Consider the following 18,962-nt stretch of genomic DNA (forward strand, 5'->3'; position numbering starts at 1 on the left):
TCCTGTTCTGCCCTGGCAATTATGGTTCTGTTATGCGATAGTGTCGGCTATCGGCTTGCCCCTGCCACACGGCAAACCGAATGGCATGCCTAGGGAATGACTGCGCATCGAATGTTTACCAAAGAAATAGTGTCAAGCATGTTACTTCGGCGCCTTATCACCCTGCCACTAATGGGCAATCCGAGAGGATGTCTGGCGAGCTAGAAGCAGCCCTGTCAAGGGAACGCTCAGGAACATTAGTTTGTCGGATTTCGCGAGCTGAACACGACGTGTAATGCAGCAATGGGAAAAATTATGGCCAGGCTGATGTTCGGTCGGGAGCTGCCATCTGTGCTATACGCTCATACTGCCGGAGCGCAGAAGTAAACAAAACAACGACGATCTTCGGAAATCAAAAACACTCCAAGAAGGCGAGATGGTGTTGGTAAGGAACCTCAAGGGCAAGCCATATGCACCATGGATATACGGGCAGGTCATCAGAAGAGTAGACGCCGGTCATGGATCGCGCGTACGGTCACGGGCTTCATTGACCACATCAAGGTTCGCCGAAAGGAACAGCAGCAGCACGACAGCGGCATTCAACCGCTTCTCGCTTGGAACTTTTGTGATAGTTGGGAGGCTACCGCTATAGGGAGGGAGCACCGCACGTTCCTCGTCCTGTCGAAGGCCGTCCTACACGGACAAGAAGAAAGCCAGTATGGTTGGGTGATGTTGTGTCACTATAGTAATCACCTGCTCGTTTTAAGAGGGGAAGAAGTATTATGTACATGAGTTTGGATTACATGTTCTTGGGAGACGACGATGAAGTAAAGAGTGCGGGGCAGCGCGTGAATGGCGCTCGTCGCTTGTAGGTTCGTAGTGCTTAATTACGTGTAACATCACGGCACCACTATTATGATGATGATTTTATTATTAATTACTGCCGTGCCGAGCTTTATGGCAAGCTTGTCATCGTTCAACGGATCATATGCATCTTTATATGGGGTTCGTCATATGAACCAATGAGACATGGAAATCTCTTCCGGCCCGTTAAACTAGGGGGTTGGGGTTGTCCTGCGTTTCCGTCCGTCAGTTGATCTGGCGCGTGAGCTTTCCTCCAGCACTGCACTACTGCCATTCTTCGTGATGAGCTAAAGGAACTGTTACTGTCGAGAGTATGTGACACGCCTTTGGTTGTTTGGGGCTTCTGCTGAGAGGTACCAGCCTCGTTCAGGTTCCTTCGGGCTAGGTTCTCTATAGAGTTCATCTTTGAAACGACTCGGAAACGCCTCTATTACGCTCTTCTGGATTCGCTTTTTCATGCCCCCAATGTACTGTACCATGTTTGCACCCCGGCCTGGTGGTGATGTTCTCTAGCGTGTAGGGTGCATTCCGGTCCGTCCAAAGGTGAAGACTTTCTTCTATCGGTTACATACTGGAACGCTACGGCTTCGTGCGTGGCTGTGCGACAGAGGGTTCTGGGTGCCATGGTACCATTTTAACTGCAGTCTTTGTCCGAAAGAGGAAAACATTGGGCACGCTTTTCTGAATTGTCGGGACGCCATCTTCTTTGTGACGTTTTTCAGCGCGCCTTCAAAAAGGATATCTACTTAAATTCCTGTACTATACGCTTCCTTCCTGTCAGGCCTGGATGCGATTTGCCCCTGGACATCCTACTCCTGTTGGGGTTATACGCAATGTGGGTTGCTCCACGTATATATGACGCAAATGAGTCACCGGTCGACTCCTGGCCCATATTTCGTGGCATGGTGTTTTTGTTAGCGCAATTTTTAGTGTTTACATCCTCTGAAACTGCGCACACATGGCTGAATGTCATCAAACCCTGCATCTGGTCCACCTGATTGTTCCATAGGTTCTGGTTTGGTTTCCTCTCCAAGCAGCGCCACTTCTATACGTGGTGGTGTGAATGTGAAGCAGACAGAGGAAAAATGGCGGTTTGCGGGCGGTGTATACGCCATAGGAAATACATTGGGTGAGAACTTGCTTTGCTTCTAACTTTTTTTCTATAAAGTGATAGCATAGCATATGGAAAAAGAAAGAAGAAAAGAAAAAAAGACTGATGGGTATGAAACAGTTCTAGGTGACGTTGTAATCCAATATAGGGTTTCAAGCAATGAACAATCAGGTTGAATGAGCGAAAACGTTGGCCCCTCCTTATTGGTTACCGGAAACATGGGACGTATCCCAATCCCGCAGCCCTTGATGCGGGCCGGCAGCATCACACCAGTGTCCTTTTCGGTACTCGCACCTCAATGTTTCCATGCTGGTGTTACACATTTTAATATAAGGCATAACACGCCATAGTCATAATCATCAGAATAGAGGGTGTTGTTATTGTTGCTCTTTGCTGCTGTAAAAATTAGATTGCATGTTTATGTTTGAATAACTTAAAAAAATGCCATTATAAAATGCCATTTTTTCTTTATAACATCACCATCACCATCGACGTAGCTTGTCCAAACTGTCTCGATACTATAGATATAGCCCAAATGCTAAACATTTTTATTTAAAAAAGGTGGTATTTGTGTGACAATAATTTTCATATTTCAGTTCAAATTTTGCCACCATTCCCGGTAAAGAGCCCCCGCGTGCATGGCATGCCTCGCGATCATCAGAGGAGTTCTGATGTGCGGCCATTGGTTGCATCTTTCAGCGCCAATCCTTGAATGCCGTGGCACCAGGTTGCACTCAGTGGTCTCCTTTAGTAGAATCCTACCAACACAGGTGTGGCTATTTCGTCACCTGCAATTAGTAATGGAATAAAATAACTAGCGAGCAACGAAACATGACATAATCCTCTCACAGACAGTTAAAAAAAAGAAAAAGAAAAGGAAGAAAGAAAGCAAAGGCATATTGATGTGTTGCAATACAAACACTGAGCTGAACGTTTTTGGCACGTGTACATTTCCTTTGCATTATTACGTGTATATACAGGGTGCATCATTAAAAACTGAGCAGCGCGCTTCACAAGAGAGCGATCAATGAAAACCGGACAATATATTTGTGGTACCTGAGTTACAAACAGGTGCTACTTTTGGTGTAGCACCTGTTTCTAACAAAAGTACCACAAAGATAACCTCCGGCTTCCGGTTATTGCCCTCTTTGTGAACCGCGCTGGTCAGTTTTTAATGACGCACCCTATAGATTGCGTACCAATCGTGCGCGCGCGCACACACACACACAAAGAAGAAGAAGAAAAAAAACTTGTGATCAACGAGACGGCATGGTTATATGGTTAGATGACGAAAACATCCAAAAGCTTATTATCGCTCTTATAAATTTGCAGGTTGGGTGTGGGATCATGTACACCCTTAAAAAAAAAAAAAAGAAAAAGTGCACTTTAACTTATTTTTCTCTTTTCCTTCCTTTTTCCTCCTTCTCTAACTTCCTTTTCCTTTGCCACATATATGACTCCCTTTTGGAGAGTACAGTTATTCTCAAAAATGAGTCTCCTCACTCCTTTTAGAGAGTGAAGCTACGCTCTAACTCCTACTGGAGAGTAATATTACTCTCCGGTGGGGAGCAATGGAGTAGTGTTACTCCCATTGTGGGAGTGAGGAGACTCCTTTTTGAGAGTAATTGTACTCTCCAAAAGGGAGTCATATATGTGGCAAGAAACAGGAGTTAAAGTGCACCATATTTTTAAGAGTGTAAGGGGAAGGTGGCGGTCAGCTAGCTCTGGAGTGGTGGCTCGGTGTACCAAGGGGAGGGAGAAGAGGGGGATGCGAATGAGGGAGAAGAGAAATGATAGTGGCACAGAAGAGGGAGGGGTGTGCCCAACTTTCTTGCTCTGCGATTTGGGTAGTCCAAGATACAGTCACTATATAAGCTTACGCCTACAGTATCGACACGCTTTTCCCCTATTCAAGATTCCGCTCCGGGCGCCCATTCGCTCTGAGAGATCACGTGATCTGGTGCGTGCCGTGTGCTTAGCCGTGGACGCTGCCTTTTTGTTGCTCGAAGCTGCTGCCGTGATTTCGCCGTTTTGTATGCGTTTTTAAGGCGTAGTAGTCCGCGAAATGCCGTGTTGCGCGGCTCTTTACTGTAAAAACAGCACAGCGAAAGGCCATACGCTCTTCAGGTTTCCCCTAGGAAAGCGAGATGATCAACGTACGTCTCGAGGCGTGGCTTCGAATCGTGAACAGGAAGGATTTCCAAGTTACAGGACATTCGAGGCTTTGTCAGGTATGTATATTTCATCTTATTAGCAGTATGTTGCCACTGTTCAACCTAAGTACGTTCTACCGCGTTGTAACCACTGAGCTACTGCTTTAAATCAATTCCCTTTTGAAGCGGGGCGTAGTCGGACGACAGCCGTTCTTGAAACGTAACATGCAGAAGCATAGTTTCTTCTTTTTCTGTGTCGTTTTCAGAAAACTTCCCTGCGATTAGAGCGTGCCCGCTTATATAGTGACTGTAGTCCAAGAGAACTACCCACTGCAGGAAACACGCGAGCATCCCTCAGTAGACTTCATTGGGATGTTCCCTGTACCACAGTGCCACGAGGATTATTGGCGAAGTTACCCAATCCATATCTTTTCACATATTTTCGATCACATAAGTTTGTAACGCGATGAAAGAACAAAGCGGCATTTCAGGAAAGGACGTGTTTGAAAAGAAAGATGTGAGGGACGAAGTGCGTCAAAAATGTGCTTACCGCGAAGACTACGAAAAACGTGACTACACCGATCAGCGAGGAGCTCCCACTGGTTGTTCTGCCAGTGCCAGCTGCAAATACAGGGTACACGTACAATGCTCAAACAAGCTTGGTTGAGAATTAAATGAGAATTATTCTAAAATGTAGGGCTGTACATAACGAATGAACCACAGAATTGTTGCGGTGTTAATACGACACTACTATATGGACGCTGTTTCCATGATGAACACTCTGCGGCTCAAGGACGTCCGTATTAGACGGTTGCTGTACCTGGTGTAACTTATGTGGATGTACAACGCGCGATTAAATAATGATAAATTAACGTATTAAAAATCATCACCAGTCCAGAATCAGAAATGCGTAATTTTTGGCCACATAATTGATTAGTAAGCGAAAGCTATATAAGAGCGTATACCGAAAAAGCGAGTTAGTAGTGCTGCTGGGCGTGAGGAGGTTTTTCATTCGACACGTCTACACATAACTGGACAAAAAAGTTGACAACACCGACTTAATATAACAAGATAACAAGGTTTACTCAGACGTTTCGTCCGTCGTGCGACGGACATCATTAGTGCCAAGCTGAATGAGAGATTACACAAGAGTTTACACACATCAGTTTGACACTGATGATGTCCGTCGCATGACGGACGAAACGACTGAGTAAACCTTGTTATTTTGTTATGTTAAGTCGGAGTTGTCTACTTTTTTTGTCCAGTTATGTCGTCTCCCGGCTTTTGGAGTATTTCTGCACGTCTTGCACAGTCTGATATACGGACTGCCCAATTAGCGGACAAATTAGTGTAGATTAGTTTTGATGTTATTCTCTGCATCCGGGATATCACAGTGTGTTTTTTGTTTATTTCCTTGGTTAAGTTATTTCCTTCGAAATCAAAGAGAATAGCACTTTCACTGTATTGCTCGCGCTATAAAGTTTGCTAGTTTGTAAACCCATCAGTACATTTTCAGAACTTGAAAAATGTGACTTACCAGCGCCAGATGGGGATCCAGCTGTGAAGAAAGCTGGCTTGGAATCTGTGGGCCCAGCCTTGTTAGTGCCCCTTAGCTTTACCCTGCAATGTAATCAGTCACAAGTCAACTGTGAGCCGAGGAACCTCACTTGTGACCAGAAGGGAGCCCGCATGGCAGTGTCTGAGCAGCTGCTGAACCAGTTTCCATCCAAGGGGGGCGAATTTTTGTAACCAATCGTCACATGTAATGAAACCTGGATGCATCATTTCATCCCACAGACAAAAAGCAGCAGCATGGTATAGCGACACAAGGCTTCCCCGCCGCCAAAGAAAGACAAGATGCACCCATCTCCTGGGAGGTCCACTGGAACTGTCTTCGGAACATGCGGGATGTCAACCATGTGGACTTTTTGCAGCAAGTGGTCTCTAGTGACGCCCAGTACTACGCTTTGATAAAGGTTGCCCACGAAACGCAATTCTTCACCATGACGATTCCCAGCTTCTCGCGGCGAATTTGACAACCCTGTTCGAAATACGCTGGGAGGTTTTGCCTCACGCCCCTTACTGTCTAGATTTAGCCTGAAGAAGTTAGCTTTTTGTTTGCCCCCCTCCCCCCTTGGAGGAAAGACGTTCCACACACACGAAGCCTTCCAGAAAGTTATCCTGCAATGATTACGACAGCAATCCACTTCCTTCAACGCTAAAAGCATCAAAGAGTTGCTACAGCGATAGCTGCGGTGTTTATATGCGCACGGTGAATGTTTGACAAACTGAAGTAAGTTTATTGATTCCAGAATTTTTCGTTATCCTTATTTAAAAAGCCTCTGTCAACACTGAATTTACACACAGCATTCATTCATTGTACATTCACTTACAACGTGATGACAAGCTAGCAACCAAGTTCTTTCTTCGAGGATTTCTTGTAACTTGGAAATATGACTTTGCTTTACTTAAAGATACTCAATGATACCCAGACATGTATACGTGTTAAATTGGTTTTTGAGAAGGATAAAATAGCGGTCAGGTGCGAACCAGTATCGCGTGGACAAACATAGTATTCAGCAACTGCAGAAGGACAAAGAAATAATGCGCCCATCTTCAAAAGATCGCTATTTACAGGCCTTGCATTGTTAACCACACAAGACCCTACAAAACACTAATGTTGGATGGATCCTCGTGTTGCCAGGTGTTGAACTGCTGAGGGTGTGGCGTTTCGGGAACGGCGTGTGACGAATGTGCATGGTGTACGGTCGAGGACCGGCAACTTTGTCGTGGGATACGAAAAGGCGACGACCGGGATTGACTCTAAGATTGGTGGAGAACGTCGTGTCCTGCGTTCTTCGCCAATCACAGGGCTTCAGTAATTTATATAGATCATGGAGGAAAGAAGAAAAGGAGGCGCCCCAACGGCTCTTCGACAGAAGAGAGAAGCGGGGGGCATAAGTGACGTGAGGATGATGAGCTGTAGCTTCTTTGCAGACTTGTGCCCGTTACTCGAAAAATGTAATTGATTACCGTTACCGTTACTTCTGTGGAAAAAGTAATTGATTACCATTACCGATTACTCGACTTCAAATGTAATTGAGTAACGAGTAGAAAAGTAACGCGTTACTTCGGTCGTTACTCTGCATTCACGCAAATTATAACCGTCTTTGTGTGCCTCAGAAAAAAAAAAAAAGTTCAACAGCGGAACAGCTGAAATAACAAGGTAAACAAAAACAAGTAGGACAAGGAGATCTGACTGTACGCCCGGGAAGACGTTGACACGATTGTGGAAGAGCATTGCGTGGAACTTCCCCATGACTCACTAAACCCCCACAGCTTCAGGTACCATCACACTGGTATAGGAAGAGATTAGGGAGAGAGACTCTGAAATTCCAGAGCGTTATTACAATGACCTCCGCTTGCTATAGTAGAACAGCCCAACAAAGGCTGATGGCACCAGGGGCTTGACTTGGGGCACAACATCTGAAAGATAAGCTAATCTCTGCCGGAAAAGTAATCAATTACTGAGTAATCGATTACTCAGAAAAGTATTTGATTACTCGAAAAATTACTTTGACACTAAAGTAACTGATTACTCGAAAAATTACTCAAAAAGGTAATTGATTACAAGTAACGCAATTACTAGTAACGCGTTACGCACAAGTCTGCAAGTTCTTTGGAGCCGCGCGAGGGTCACGTTACCTGAAGAGCCCAATGAGGTCGCTTTGCACACGGCACTTGGGGGCCACTTCGGCGCGCTACCACCACACGTCTCCAAGTATTCCGAAACTATGCGTTGTGGGCTCCCATAGAGATGTATGTAACAGAAACCAGAAGGCGAGCGGTGGTGTCACTGGGGTGGACCCCAATCTCGACTTCACTTCTCCGAGCAGTAGGGCTCCTCCTCTTTTTTCTTCCTCTGTGATAAAGAGAGGGTCGAGGAGACAATGTACGAAGACGACAGACGTGCCGATGTCCATTACCCTGGCCTTGGCCATTACTCCCTTCTCACAGGTGCCGATCCTGACGAATGAACGGCACGCAGGGCTAAGTCTCCTTACGTTCCCTACGTTCTTAATCGATGTAACGGGGATAAGTACCCTGACGTTTCCTATAAAGGCGACACATCATGGAAACGATGGACGAGTCTCACGCTTTCGACGTGTAGTCTCTAGGCGCTAAGTAGAGCAATTGATGCAGGTTCAAAGGCAAGCTTACCCGTATTTGACGCCAGGTGTCAGAGGTCCATTGCACATACCGTCATCGCATTCATCTTGCCACCCCAACACGCATTCTACCGTAGTTTCATCATTGACTAGGCAACCAAAGCTTTTCGCTGTAAAGTGACAGGTACAAGACTGTTGCACTATACCAAGCAGATCTGACAACCATAAGGACATGAAAAACGAAAAAAAAGAAGGTAAGAAAAACAAAACAAAAAACAAAAGAAACATCAATTGACGACTCCCTGCAATTAATAATATTTTCCCTCCTGGATTTTCAAGACACACACTGATGAATACTTTTGTGCCTGTGTTCCACAATTCATGAGAAATTCCCTCCCTCCTCTTTACTGTAGCTTGTGGCGATGGAGAAGGAATACAAAATGTGACGCGTCGTCACAGCCATTCGTAGCAAAAACCACGCTGTTTGCCAGTTTCTTGAGAATGAGTTGGAATGCAATTCAGCTACACTTACGGTTGTCTCGTCCGCCATTGTAACACTTGATGGGGGAGTGCGAATGGGCTTCTTTCCATGTAACTGGCTGCTCGCACTTATCTGCTCAAGAACAATACAGAACCACTTGGTTAGGCTTCAATGCTGGTACGTTTACCACAGCACTTGTACTTCGAAAGAAAACAGCTATGCTACCATAGGACATTTCAACTAGAGCTACCAGGAACTCCGCAGGCCTCAACAGTTTCCGATGACATTGCTGTGCACAGTGCCACTTTATGTTTTAATGCGTTAGTATTAGCAGTGTCAAAGCGGAAAAATCTGTACTCGTATGTATGTATGTATGTATGTATGTATGCATGTATGCATGCAAAAGTATAAGTGGACTTGTAAAGGGGAGATAAGAATGCAAATGTAAATGAAGGTAAATGATATGGAATTGAAGTAGTTGAAGGTAATTAAGAGAAAGAGGTATTAGGTAAGAGTAATTAAAGCTAATAAGAGGTGATTAAAACAAGAAAGGCGAGCTTAGAGGGAATGAATGTAAGATATATGTAATTAACAGAAACATTAAATTAAAGTAAAGATTACCGAAGGTAACTACAGGTTACCGGAGGTAATTAAATGTAGTTAAAGGTAATGAATTGCATAGTTATTACGCTTGTTTACGAAATGTGCATAACACGACGAAACATAAAAAAAAAAACAGGTAGCTAACGTCCATGACAGGGATTTGAGAGTAATTGACAGAATTTGACAGAAATTTGACAGTAATTAGAGTAAGTAAACCTAATTAAACAACACAGCAAAAGACAACTTAGTCGAAGTTGGACCACAAAAGACAGAACACAAACGAACAGTGCAAGACAAGGCTCATCTTGTCTTGCCCCTCAAGACTAGTCTTGTGTTTGTTTTTCTCTTTTGTCGTCCCCCCACCAAGCTCAGGGATATGATGTCAACGTTGAGTGTACACCAGCTCGCTTGCATATGACGTCTATGTTACGTTACGTCTATGTTACGTCATGACCCACCACATCATCATCCCATTTATGTATGTGTGTGTGTTTACTTCTATGTTCAACCATTTGCTTGTTGCCGTTTTTCTTCTTCGTAGTTTCGGGGTTGGGGCTACCTCGGGTTAGTGCGCTAAATCTAGTGCCGGTCGATCACTCGCCAAGCACAGTGTGCGCCTTCTGCGGGGACAACAATTGTGAGGCACGACTTGCGGTTGATAATGTGATAAGATAGCATAAACGCTGGCCAGCTGCTGGACAAAATCCACGATGAAACAAGCCTGGGCATGGGCTTTGTTGGGCTCGTTGTGTCTTTTTGTTTATTTTGCGTGGCCCATATGCTTAGGCTCGTTTCACCATGGGTTAATCATAGAACTACTCACCTATTTCCGTATCCTGTGCCACGAGTATATCGACTCTTGTGATAGCCCCGTTGACGTCACTGAATATGTGGGCTGGAAATTGAATCTTTTGCTGGGTCTTGTTCAGTAGGGACGAATCCACCAGTTTGATTTCCGTAGTCGGTGGTGGAGGAACTGAATATACATCGAATTACTGGTAAATTATGAGATGTATATATCAATGCATAGCAGAAACATAAGAAAGACATCAGACATAATATTATTAGTGAAGCGTTCCCTCATGACAGAGGGAGGCCGATTGTGATTCCCTACATGCAAAGGGCATCACACAACCTGAAGAAGGCAGCGGCTAGAATCAATGTAGACGTAGTTAGACTCACTAAATAATCTACGCTTCAGAGTATCGACACTGAGTTCGAAGAGCGAAGATGCGCCATCTTGTTTCCCTGCCACGTTACCCATGCGCACTGCGCACCTTAGAGTCACTGTACCCGGGGGAAGAGTATCGCATTCGCTTTCCCCGTGCCGCCGCCTTGCTCATTCGCCGAGGCGCGTCACGTGGTGCGTTTTCCTCCTCTTTGCTTCCAACCTCCCGCCGGGTCTACGGGGAATGCAATAGCTGGGACGCATGTGCGCGTACGTTCGTATGCCGCTCTTGGTTTTTTGTACGTGAAATGTATCTCAGAGAGCTGAGGAACTACGAACAACCATGTCTGGATGTTGTGCTGCAACGGGACAGAGTCAGGGAAAGCATTTTTCTGCATTCCGACGGGCAAAAGTGACGAAACGCGTAGATCGGCACAGAACCTGCCGGAAGAACTTCGCGCCTACGAATAACACACGCTCAAGCGAGGTAAATTTCGTGGCGTGTTCATTTTTCATTGCAGAACCTTTGCACACAGTATTGAATAACAGTTCAACTGTGCGAAGAACAACCGGTCGTATCAAAGTAGTGCTTGTTGGATCTTCCCATTGCGTTCCATGTCCTGCGGTGTTAACAAAACGTCACTGTCAGGACCACTTCACACGCGACGACTTCGAGGACAAGGAGATTCGAAAGAAGTTGAAGTGGACGGCAGTCCGAAGCAGTTTTGCATACCGGACACCTACGAGGCTGAGGAAGGCTCCTATCCCCCGTTCTTCGCACGCAGAGTTCTCCGAGGAGTCACCAAAAGACTTGCACAGTGAAGTTGATGACAACATAGTGTAAGATCAAGGGGCAGTGGAGGATAATAATGCGTCGAGATATACGTAGATATGCACTATGAAAATTATTGAAACTTATGAAAACTATTCCTAAATATTGAAAGTTATGAAAACTATTCTTAAATATTGAGCTGTAATTGTGAGTGAATCAACTTTGCAGAGGAAGACAACACCGTCACAAACCAGAGCATCGAGGAATATGCACAGGAAAAACCTGCAGACAAGTCACGTGATGGTCCCCTCGACGAGGTCGCAGTCTTAAAAGAAACGAGCAAAGACTGAGACGGAATGTAGTGACTTGAAGCTCACGGTCTACTCCTCATGGAAGATCAACTGCTTGCGTTGAAGCGGGGGATTGGAAGAACAATCCACAGCACTTTACATGCGCGTGAAAAAACGTTGGCATGCATATAGCCATTGAACGTTTGAAATAGAAATTTAATTGCGAAGAGATGAGAGTAAAACTGGTGGAGGTTATTTATGTCAACCTGAAGCTGCACACACGAGCATTATAGTTTTATGTCCACAAAACAAGTAACTAAAAGGAAAAAAAAACTGTACTATAGAGCGCAAACGAGACTCGACGACGCCTTTTAGAGGCGAACACGCGCCAACACAATTCGTCTGTTAGCTACAGAATATAACAAACGACACTGTAGTGACGTTTGTGCCATGTTTCATTAAGTATTAGCCGAGTCCCACCACAGGAAGTCACAAAATGTTTGGTGCACAGCCGCGAAATCAACGCGATGTAACACTGACTACAGCTATCCCAACACGCGATCCGCGGCGGCTTGGAAGCAATATGGCTGCCGGAGCAGACGACGCGGAGCGGTTGCGGTACTCTTCCCCCGGTACAGTGACTCTAGCGCACCTTAGTGCACGATGCCATCTATCGTGCACGGGTGAAATGTTTCTTTCGTTTACAAGCAGCCGTTGGCGGCCTTGAGCACACCTTGACATCCTCGGCGCTCTGGTTGACAATAGGTGAATTTCTTTCATTTTTTTTTTACGCGGGAATAGCAAGTCGGTTTCTGGAGTCAGGCTAACCTTCCCCTTTTTCTTTTTTTGCAATAAACTTATATCCCCCTTCCGTGGATTACCGCAGAACAATCATTGCACGCTTCTCTATCCCACGGGGAGAATTATGTTAGCCGTCTTTGATCCTCAAATGAGGATGGTAATGGTGTGGTACGGAAACAAGATGGCGCTTGGACCTCAGTGTCGATACTCTGAAGTGAAGGTTATTTAGTGACTCTAGACGTAGTCTTCTTAGCTGTAAAGAAGCTTGGTGCGGTTTTTAAACGAGCAGCCTGACCACAGTTTCGAGTGTGCGGTAAGGAATAAGGGCTCGTTTGTCGAGTGTGCCACGAATGTGGTATACAGGTCTCTTCTCACGTGAGCGAGACGCCATGTAGGCCAGACTATAGAGTCACTAAATAGGGAGCAGAGTAGCGACACTGAGCCACGCCGGCGAGCGAGACCGCCATCTTGAGTCCGGCGCGGCTGCGTCGCCTAGCAACGGGACGCCAATCTCCCCCTTCCCCGCCGGAGAACAGCGCGCAGCCGAGCCAGCTCGCAAATGAGGAAACCGGTTTTGGATGGAAACGACTCAACATGGACGGCGCGTTCTTGGAAAGAGAAACCACATGACACGATCGGCCCAATCGCGGACACCGGACGGCAGCTCCGGAGCGGAAAAGAAATGCGATACTCTGTACTCCTATTTAGTGACTAGGCCAGACTAGCCGTTGCATAAGGGTAATGTGGAAGGCGTTTAGGCAAGGGCGGTTGGCTGAGCATTGCCAAAAAATGCGAGTGCACCTATAGTGCATTTGCAGTGCTGCGGGGGAAATTTCAGGATCCTCAGGGGACATATGCAGGACATCCAAGAGTGAAGCCTTCTTTAATATTCACAATACTTCATGTATAGTAGTCTACATTTCTTCAGGTGTCACACCTGAAGAAATGTAGTAGTCTTCATGCACATGTAGTAGTCTGCATTTCTTCAGGCGTTTCACCTGATGAAATGTAGACTACTACCTGAAAGCTTCTGAATATTAAAGAAGGCTTCACTCTTGGATGTCCTGCATATCATTCCTATTCTGGACGCTGGTTGTTTTCTTCAGCTTCATCTGCTGTGATGGGATTAAGATAGGGAGTTATTGCAGTCAATAAGAGACTAGAAGCTGTAATTGATCATCAATTTACCCCATTTTTTAAGCGCCTGTTTTATAGCATAGTCGTACACTGGAGCGTATGATATCAAAATGCCGCGACACAAGATAACACCGCAGACACAGCAGGTTTCAATATTACGTAAACGTTCAAGTTATCGAAAACATTGTCCAGATAAGTGCACGTGAATAATCTCACCTGCGAGGTCTCTGGTTTTCGCCTTAATTAGGTACACCGGTGTTTCCTTAGCTTCGTTTGTGCTGGTGTACAGGTAGCTAATGGCTACCGTTATATTGTACGTCGTCGAAGGCGTGAGGCCGTAGATGACGAGGAGCCCTTCAGTGCCCGGAAGTGACTGGTGTCGCGGTTCGTCGCCTTCCTCTGCATACGAGAACGTGTACGAGTATCTTCCTTTGCGCATACACTCTTCCTCAGGGGAGAACTCCGGCGGAAAGAGAGTGATCTTATCAGCTGCAGCCTCGTACTTCACATCTTCAAGGGATGGGGGAACTGTAAGAAAGGATAGATCGGTTGGATGATCGATTTTATCTTTACAGTGAACTCTGGTTAATATGACCACTACCGTTCCTGCTGATTTTGGTCATAAAGCGAACTGGCGTACTAACGAGAAAGGCACAATCCGGTGACCTCAGAGACCACTTCGTTCCGGCCATTCTTAGGTGCGCAACAGGAGCAGCACAGCGTGACCTGGTCTCGTGGTCACTGCTGTTTTAAGCACTACAGTGTTTTGACAATCCAAAAGGCGCTATGACTAATTCCGAAGTCAACAACATCAAGGAGTCATCCCAAAGCTTGGCGCCGTACTTCAACACCTGTCACCCTCTTCCTGGGGCTACTCTGCGAGTCATGTGACGTGGTCGTAATAACGAGTATATAAATCCTGTGTTTGACCCTACTTGTGACAAAAATCTCGGTCATAGTCGGATAAGCGGACTGTCATACTAACGAGAGGGATTTACATGGCGGCGGAACGGTTCCCAAGAAAAACGGTCATAAAGTGTAGATGGGTAGAAATCCAGCGAACCGGTAGAGATGTAGGAAGGGAGTTGCCTCAGGACAGAAGCCGCCGATATTTCGAACAGAGACTGTTCTTCTTCTGGGCTTCTTCATAAAGTGTGTATTTCATGTAATCGGGGGTCATATTAACGAGGGCTCACTCTATACAAACGTTGTACACAGTGATACATAGAGTGGATGAGACAGAGGGAGACACTGCCTGTTAAAGCCTCCTCCCTAATGCGCATATAAAGGCTACAACAATTATGAGCATTGATATTCATAAGAAAGTCTACAAAGTATAGCCTACACTGTACCGCAAAAGCACAGTACACTCTAAAGATGAAATTTACGCTATCCTTACAGTAACTACACTAACAATACAAAACAGTAACTGAATATGGGAACAATGGTAATTAAAAGACATTGACAGTAAAAAAAATAATAATAAGATTTGACTTTTCTTTTAAATGACTGAAACTTACTACCTTTACTGGGCAGACAATTCCATTCCAGCACAGAGCGGAACAAAAACGTGTGTTTGCCATAAGTTGTTTTAATGTTTAGGAGGTTAACTACGCTCTTCGTTCCAGTGGGGCTGCTGGGATATAGTTTCTTAAAATGTATTATTCGTAAGGTAAGAGTGCCATTAATAATGCGATGGCTAATTTTTAGAACCCGAAATGCTATTAATTGTGACACGTTAATAGTATGCGTGTTAGTCATAAAATGCGTGACGCTACGACCAGCTCCGGTGGCGCAGCGGTAACGCGTGCGCTTGGAGACTGGGAGGTCCGCGGTTCGAACCGCGGACCGGCTGTGCCGTCTGGGGTTTTTCCTGGGTTTCCCTCAGATGTGTAATAGGCGTATGCCGGCACAGTTCCCCTGAAGTCGGCCCATGGACGCAGCTATCCTCCCCCCGAGCGGATTCCGCCCGGTCTTCTACTTCACCCTTTCCTCTCCTCCTCTCCACCACCTTTCCCTTCCCGAGAAACATGCCGCCTAATCAGGCAGGCAGACCACTCGGGTTCCTCCCAACGACACTCCTCCTCCTCCTCGCGTCAGAGGTATAGCAGTTCAAAAACAATCCCAATGGCTCCGCTCTGAATACTATCAATACTCGGAGATGTGATTCATAAGTGAGTTCCCATACACATATGTCAGGTGGTAACGTACAAGCGCATAGTACAAATTTAAAATTATATATGGTGGGAAATAACGTCCATCTGGCATAAGAACACCGATACCATATGATGTATTCTTGCTAATTTTGTTTAATATGAGGTTGGAATCGTAAGTGAGGATCTAAAATGACCCCAAAAAATGTCACTTCCCGGGAGAATTTTAATTGAGCGCCAAGCAAGAATATTGATGAAGGTGGGAAAACCACGTGCTGAGGAGAGTGGAAAGTCACCGTGACTGCTTTGTTAGCATTTAAATTGGGCCTATTAGGTAAACACCACTCCGTTAATTTTGAAATGTCGGCTCGCAACTGCACAGCTAGCTCTGTTAGATTCTTACCAGTCACAAGTATAAAGTTGTGTCGTCAGCGTAGAAGAATATATCTCAAATAATTTAACATAGTATATCAAATAATTTAACAAATAATTTAATATAGATAGAAAGGCTATTTATTAAAAAAGAAAAAAAAAGGCCCTAAAATTGAACCTTGAGGTAGGCCAATGCCTGAGTAAGCGGGTGATGAAAAATTTAACATGAGTTCGATCAGTAAGGTAACTACCAGCTCCCATGGCATAGTAGTTAGGGTGATCGCTTTCCACGCAGAGACTGGGAGGTGACACGGGTTCGAATCCTGTCAGCGGTTGTGATGTCTGATGTTTTCCCTGGGTTTTCCGAAGACTTTCCAGACGAATGTCAGCACAGTTTCCCCTGAAGTCAGCCCAGGACGCATACTAACCCCCCTGTCCCCCACTCCTTCCTGCTGTCCTCTCTCCATCCTTCCAAGTCTGTACGTCTCTCATAGCCACAGTAGCTTCGCGGCGCTAACACGAAATTTAAAAAAAGTACCTAAGGTAACTCTTAAGTAGTTCAAATGCGGGGCCCGAGACACCAAGGCTCGCTAAATTACTTAAAAGAACCTCATGTGATCTCATCAGGATGCGATAAGCATGTACTGGGTGTGGTCTATATACATTCACATCCTCAATGGGCAACTCCGTGGCATAACATGCTCGAGGAAAATCACCATTCAGAACGGGTGCATTCTCTGATTACTTGAGAATGGGATGCGCGAAAGTGGTTTTGTTACTACTTCCCCCATATTCGACGTTAAATGACGTTATGAACGCTCTCAGAGCCCATTACAGCGGTCTTGTGGTACTATATGCAAAAGGATAACCTGGAAACTATATACAGTACAGGACCTTTGAAAGGAAGACGTTATGAAGCCTCAGGTTACATCACTTGATTATCACCTTATCATCATCATTGATTATCATGATCATCACTTCTATTATACGTACGACATTTTTCGTAGATATCCGCTTCCCGCTTCTGCAGCCGCACTTCTGCAGACGAACCCAGTGACACGCAGACCTGAAACAAGATAAACAAAAAAAGAAAAGTTCTGGTATAGTCTTGGAGGCTGTTCTCCAGACTCCTCACTTCTTTAACAACTCCAGCCATTTCTATAGAAAAGAGATTTTTCTAAAGCATATCATGTGGTAGGTAACAGGGAAAGGTAACAGAAACGGAAACGGGGGTATTATATCGGAAATATAGCAGGTAACAGAAACGGTAACGACAATAATTTACGGTAATAATACGGGTACCGCAGGACCCGAATTATTGAAATTCTTCACCGTGTCATGTAGATAAACTTATGGAATAAACCTCAATGGAGAAAAGTAAAATTACCTGAAGAACTAAAACTAAAATTAACTATCAAACTGGAGCATATAAGTAAGTAGTGTATACAGTAAATAGAAGAAGCATAGTTCTTATACGCTTATGGTGACCTGGAAGTTGCAAGCGTGAGTAACATTCCTAGAAACCATGTTCATATTAGCTGTTCAGAGAAGAGAGAGAGAGAGAAATACATGATGACGATGATATGGGGATGACTTCCGCTCATTGAGCAGAATGCTACCCCATTGTTCAGAGAAATCACGTACCTATATGTGTATTTTGAATAAACGTTGGCTCTTGTATTCATGTATCCCTGGAGTCTTCAAAATAGACTTCGGAACGTAGAGGAATTAAGTTCTGTGACGGTCTCAAAGCTCTTTTTTTAAAGAAAAGGAAAAAAAAAAAAAACGGAGGTAGGGCGGTACCGAAGACGGAAACGTAACGGCAACGAAAGCAACAATGGTGGTAACCGAAACTGAAACAGAAACAAATAAGGGCCAGTAACGGAGGTTCTAACGGACACGAAAAGGATTCCGTTACCTTTCCTTGACAGCTAAAGCGAATTAGCAGCGCACGACCCAACGCCCTGCGCCCTCTTGGATGTCTCGGCACAGTATTCCGAACCACAGTGATTCCTTGTAGATCGCAGAGTAGGCTTACCGTGAGTAAGAGAGCGGACCAAATGGATATCCTACGCATTCTTGCGCGTCTGTTTCCCTCCGAGGAAAGCGAGCCTCCAACTAGCCTCGGGCCGGTATCACACTACCGTATCTGTCGTCTGTTTGCTTCCAAAATAGAACCTGAAGGGAATCGAGCTGCGTAGTTTCCAATGGGCCCGGTTTGACTCCGTTAAACACAAGGCCAAGTAAAACGGTAGTGCGAAATTGGGCTTATGAAGCATGCGCGATAGGTGATCACGATAAGGGCACAAAGATCAAACACAATACAGCACGGTACAAAGATCGGACGTGATGCGTTGTCGCCCCGATAGATGACTAAAGGTTTCGCCAATATGTTTCACGGATTTTCATACAAGGGGGCCTGACTCATTGCATATCTAATCACTACAGGTACCTTGCATGACTGACCCATTCTTGAGAGATTCAGGTCTGATGAACAGCCTGTGAACTCAGTCGTGCAATCTCATTCTTCTGTGCCCCACTCTCACACTCAACGCATTAACCTCATGCTCTTTTTAAAGTCATCTTCTGTGATTCATCTCATCATTCTTTAACCGTTTGTTAGTAATCTTTTTTTGTCATCTTTGTCTTTAATCTGCCTCATCCTTCTTTCATAATCTGTTAGTTTTTCGTTATTTCCTAATTCTTTTTCTTTATTTTCTTATTTCTTAATTTTCTTTCTTTATTTATTTCTTATTCATTCTTATTTCTTTCTTTCTTTAATTCTTATCTTTTCTTTTTATTTATTTATTATTATTTCTTATTTCTGGAATAGCAAGCCGACGTCCCGTTTGGCTGACCTTTCCCCGTTTTTTTTTTCCTTTTCGTCTAATAAATATATCCCCCCCCCC

At 44.9% G+C, this 18,962-nt stretch overlaps 2 protein-coding genes across 2 annotated transcripts in view; one reads left to right on the forward strand and one right to left on the reverse strand.

The window, feature by feature from the left end:
- LOC135401523 (uncharacterized) overlaps positions 1–18,962 on the forward strand; it is an 80,871-nt gene that overhangs the window by 26,687 nt on the left and 35,222 nt on the right. The window lies entirely within an intron of this gene.
- On the reverse strand, positions 2,486–18,364 carry LOC135401520 (phosphatidylinositol phosphatase PTPRQ-like). The gene is made up of 9 exons (XM_064633975.1): positions 18,092–18,364; positions 17,047–17,119; positions 13,745–14,056; positions 10,184–10,336; positions 8,809–8,889; positions 8,329–8,446; positions 5,645–5,727; positions 4,658–4,728; positions 2,486–2,742 (listed from the first exon to the last, which is right to left on the reverse strand). Exons 1-9 carry the CDS (start codon positions 18,128–18,130, stop codon positions 2,731–2,733), a joined length of 942 nt encoding a protein of 313 aa, XP_064490045.1. The 5' UTR covers positions 18,131–18,364; the 3' UTR covers positions 2,486–2,730.

The sequence above is a fragment of the Ornithodoros turicata genome, chromosome 7, assembly GCF_037126465.1.
Source record: "Ornithodoros turicata isolate Travis chromosome 7, ASM3712646v1, whole genome shotgun sequence".
NCBI lineage: Eukaryota > Metazoa > Arthropoda > Arachnida > Ixodida > Argasidae > Ornithodoros > Ornithodoros turicata.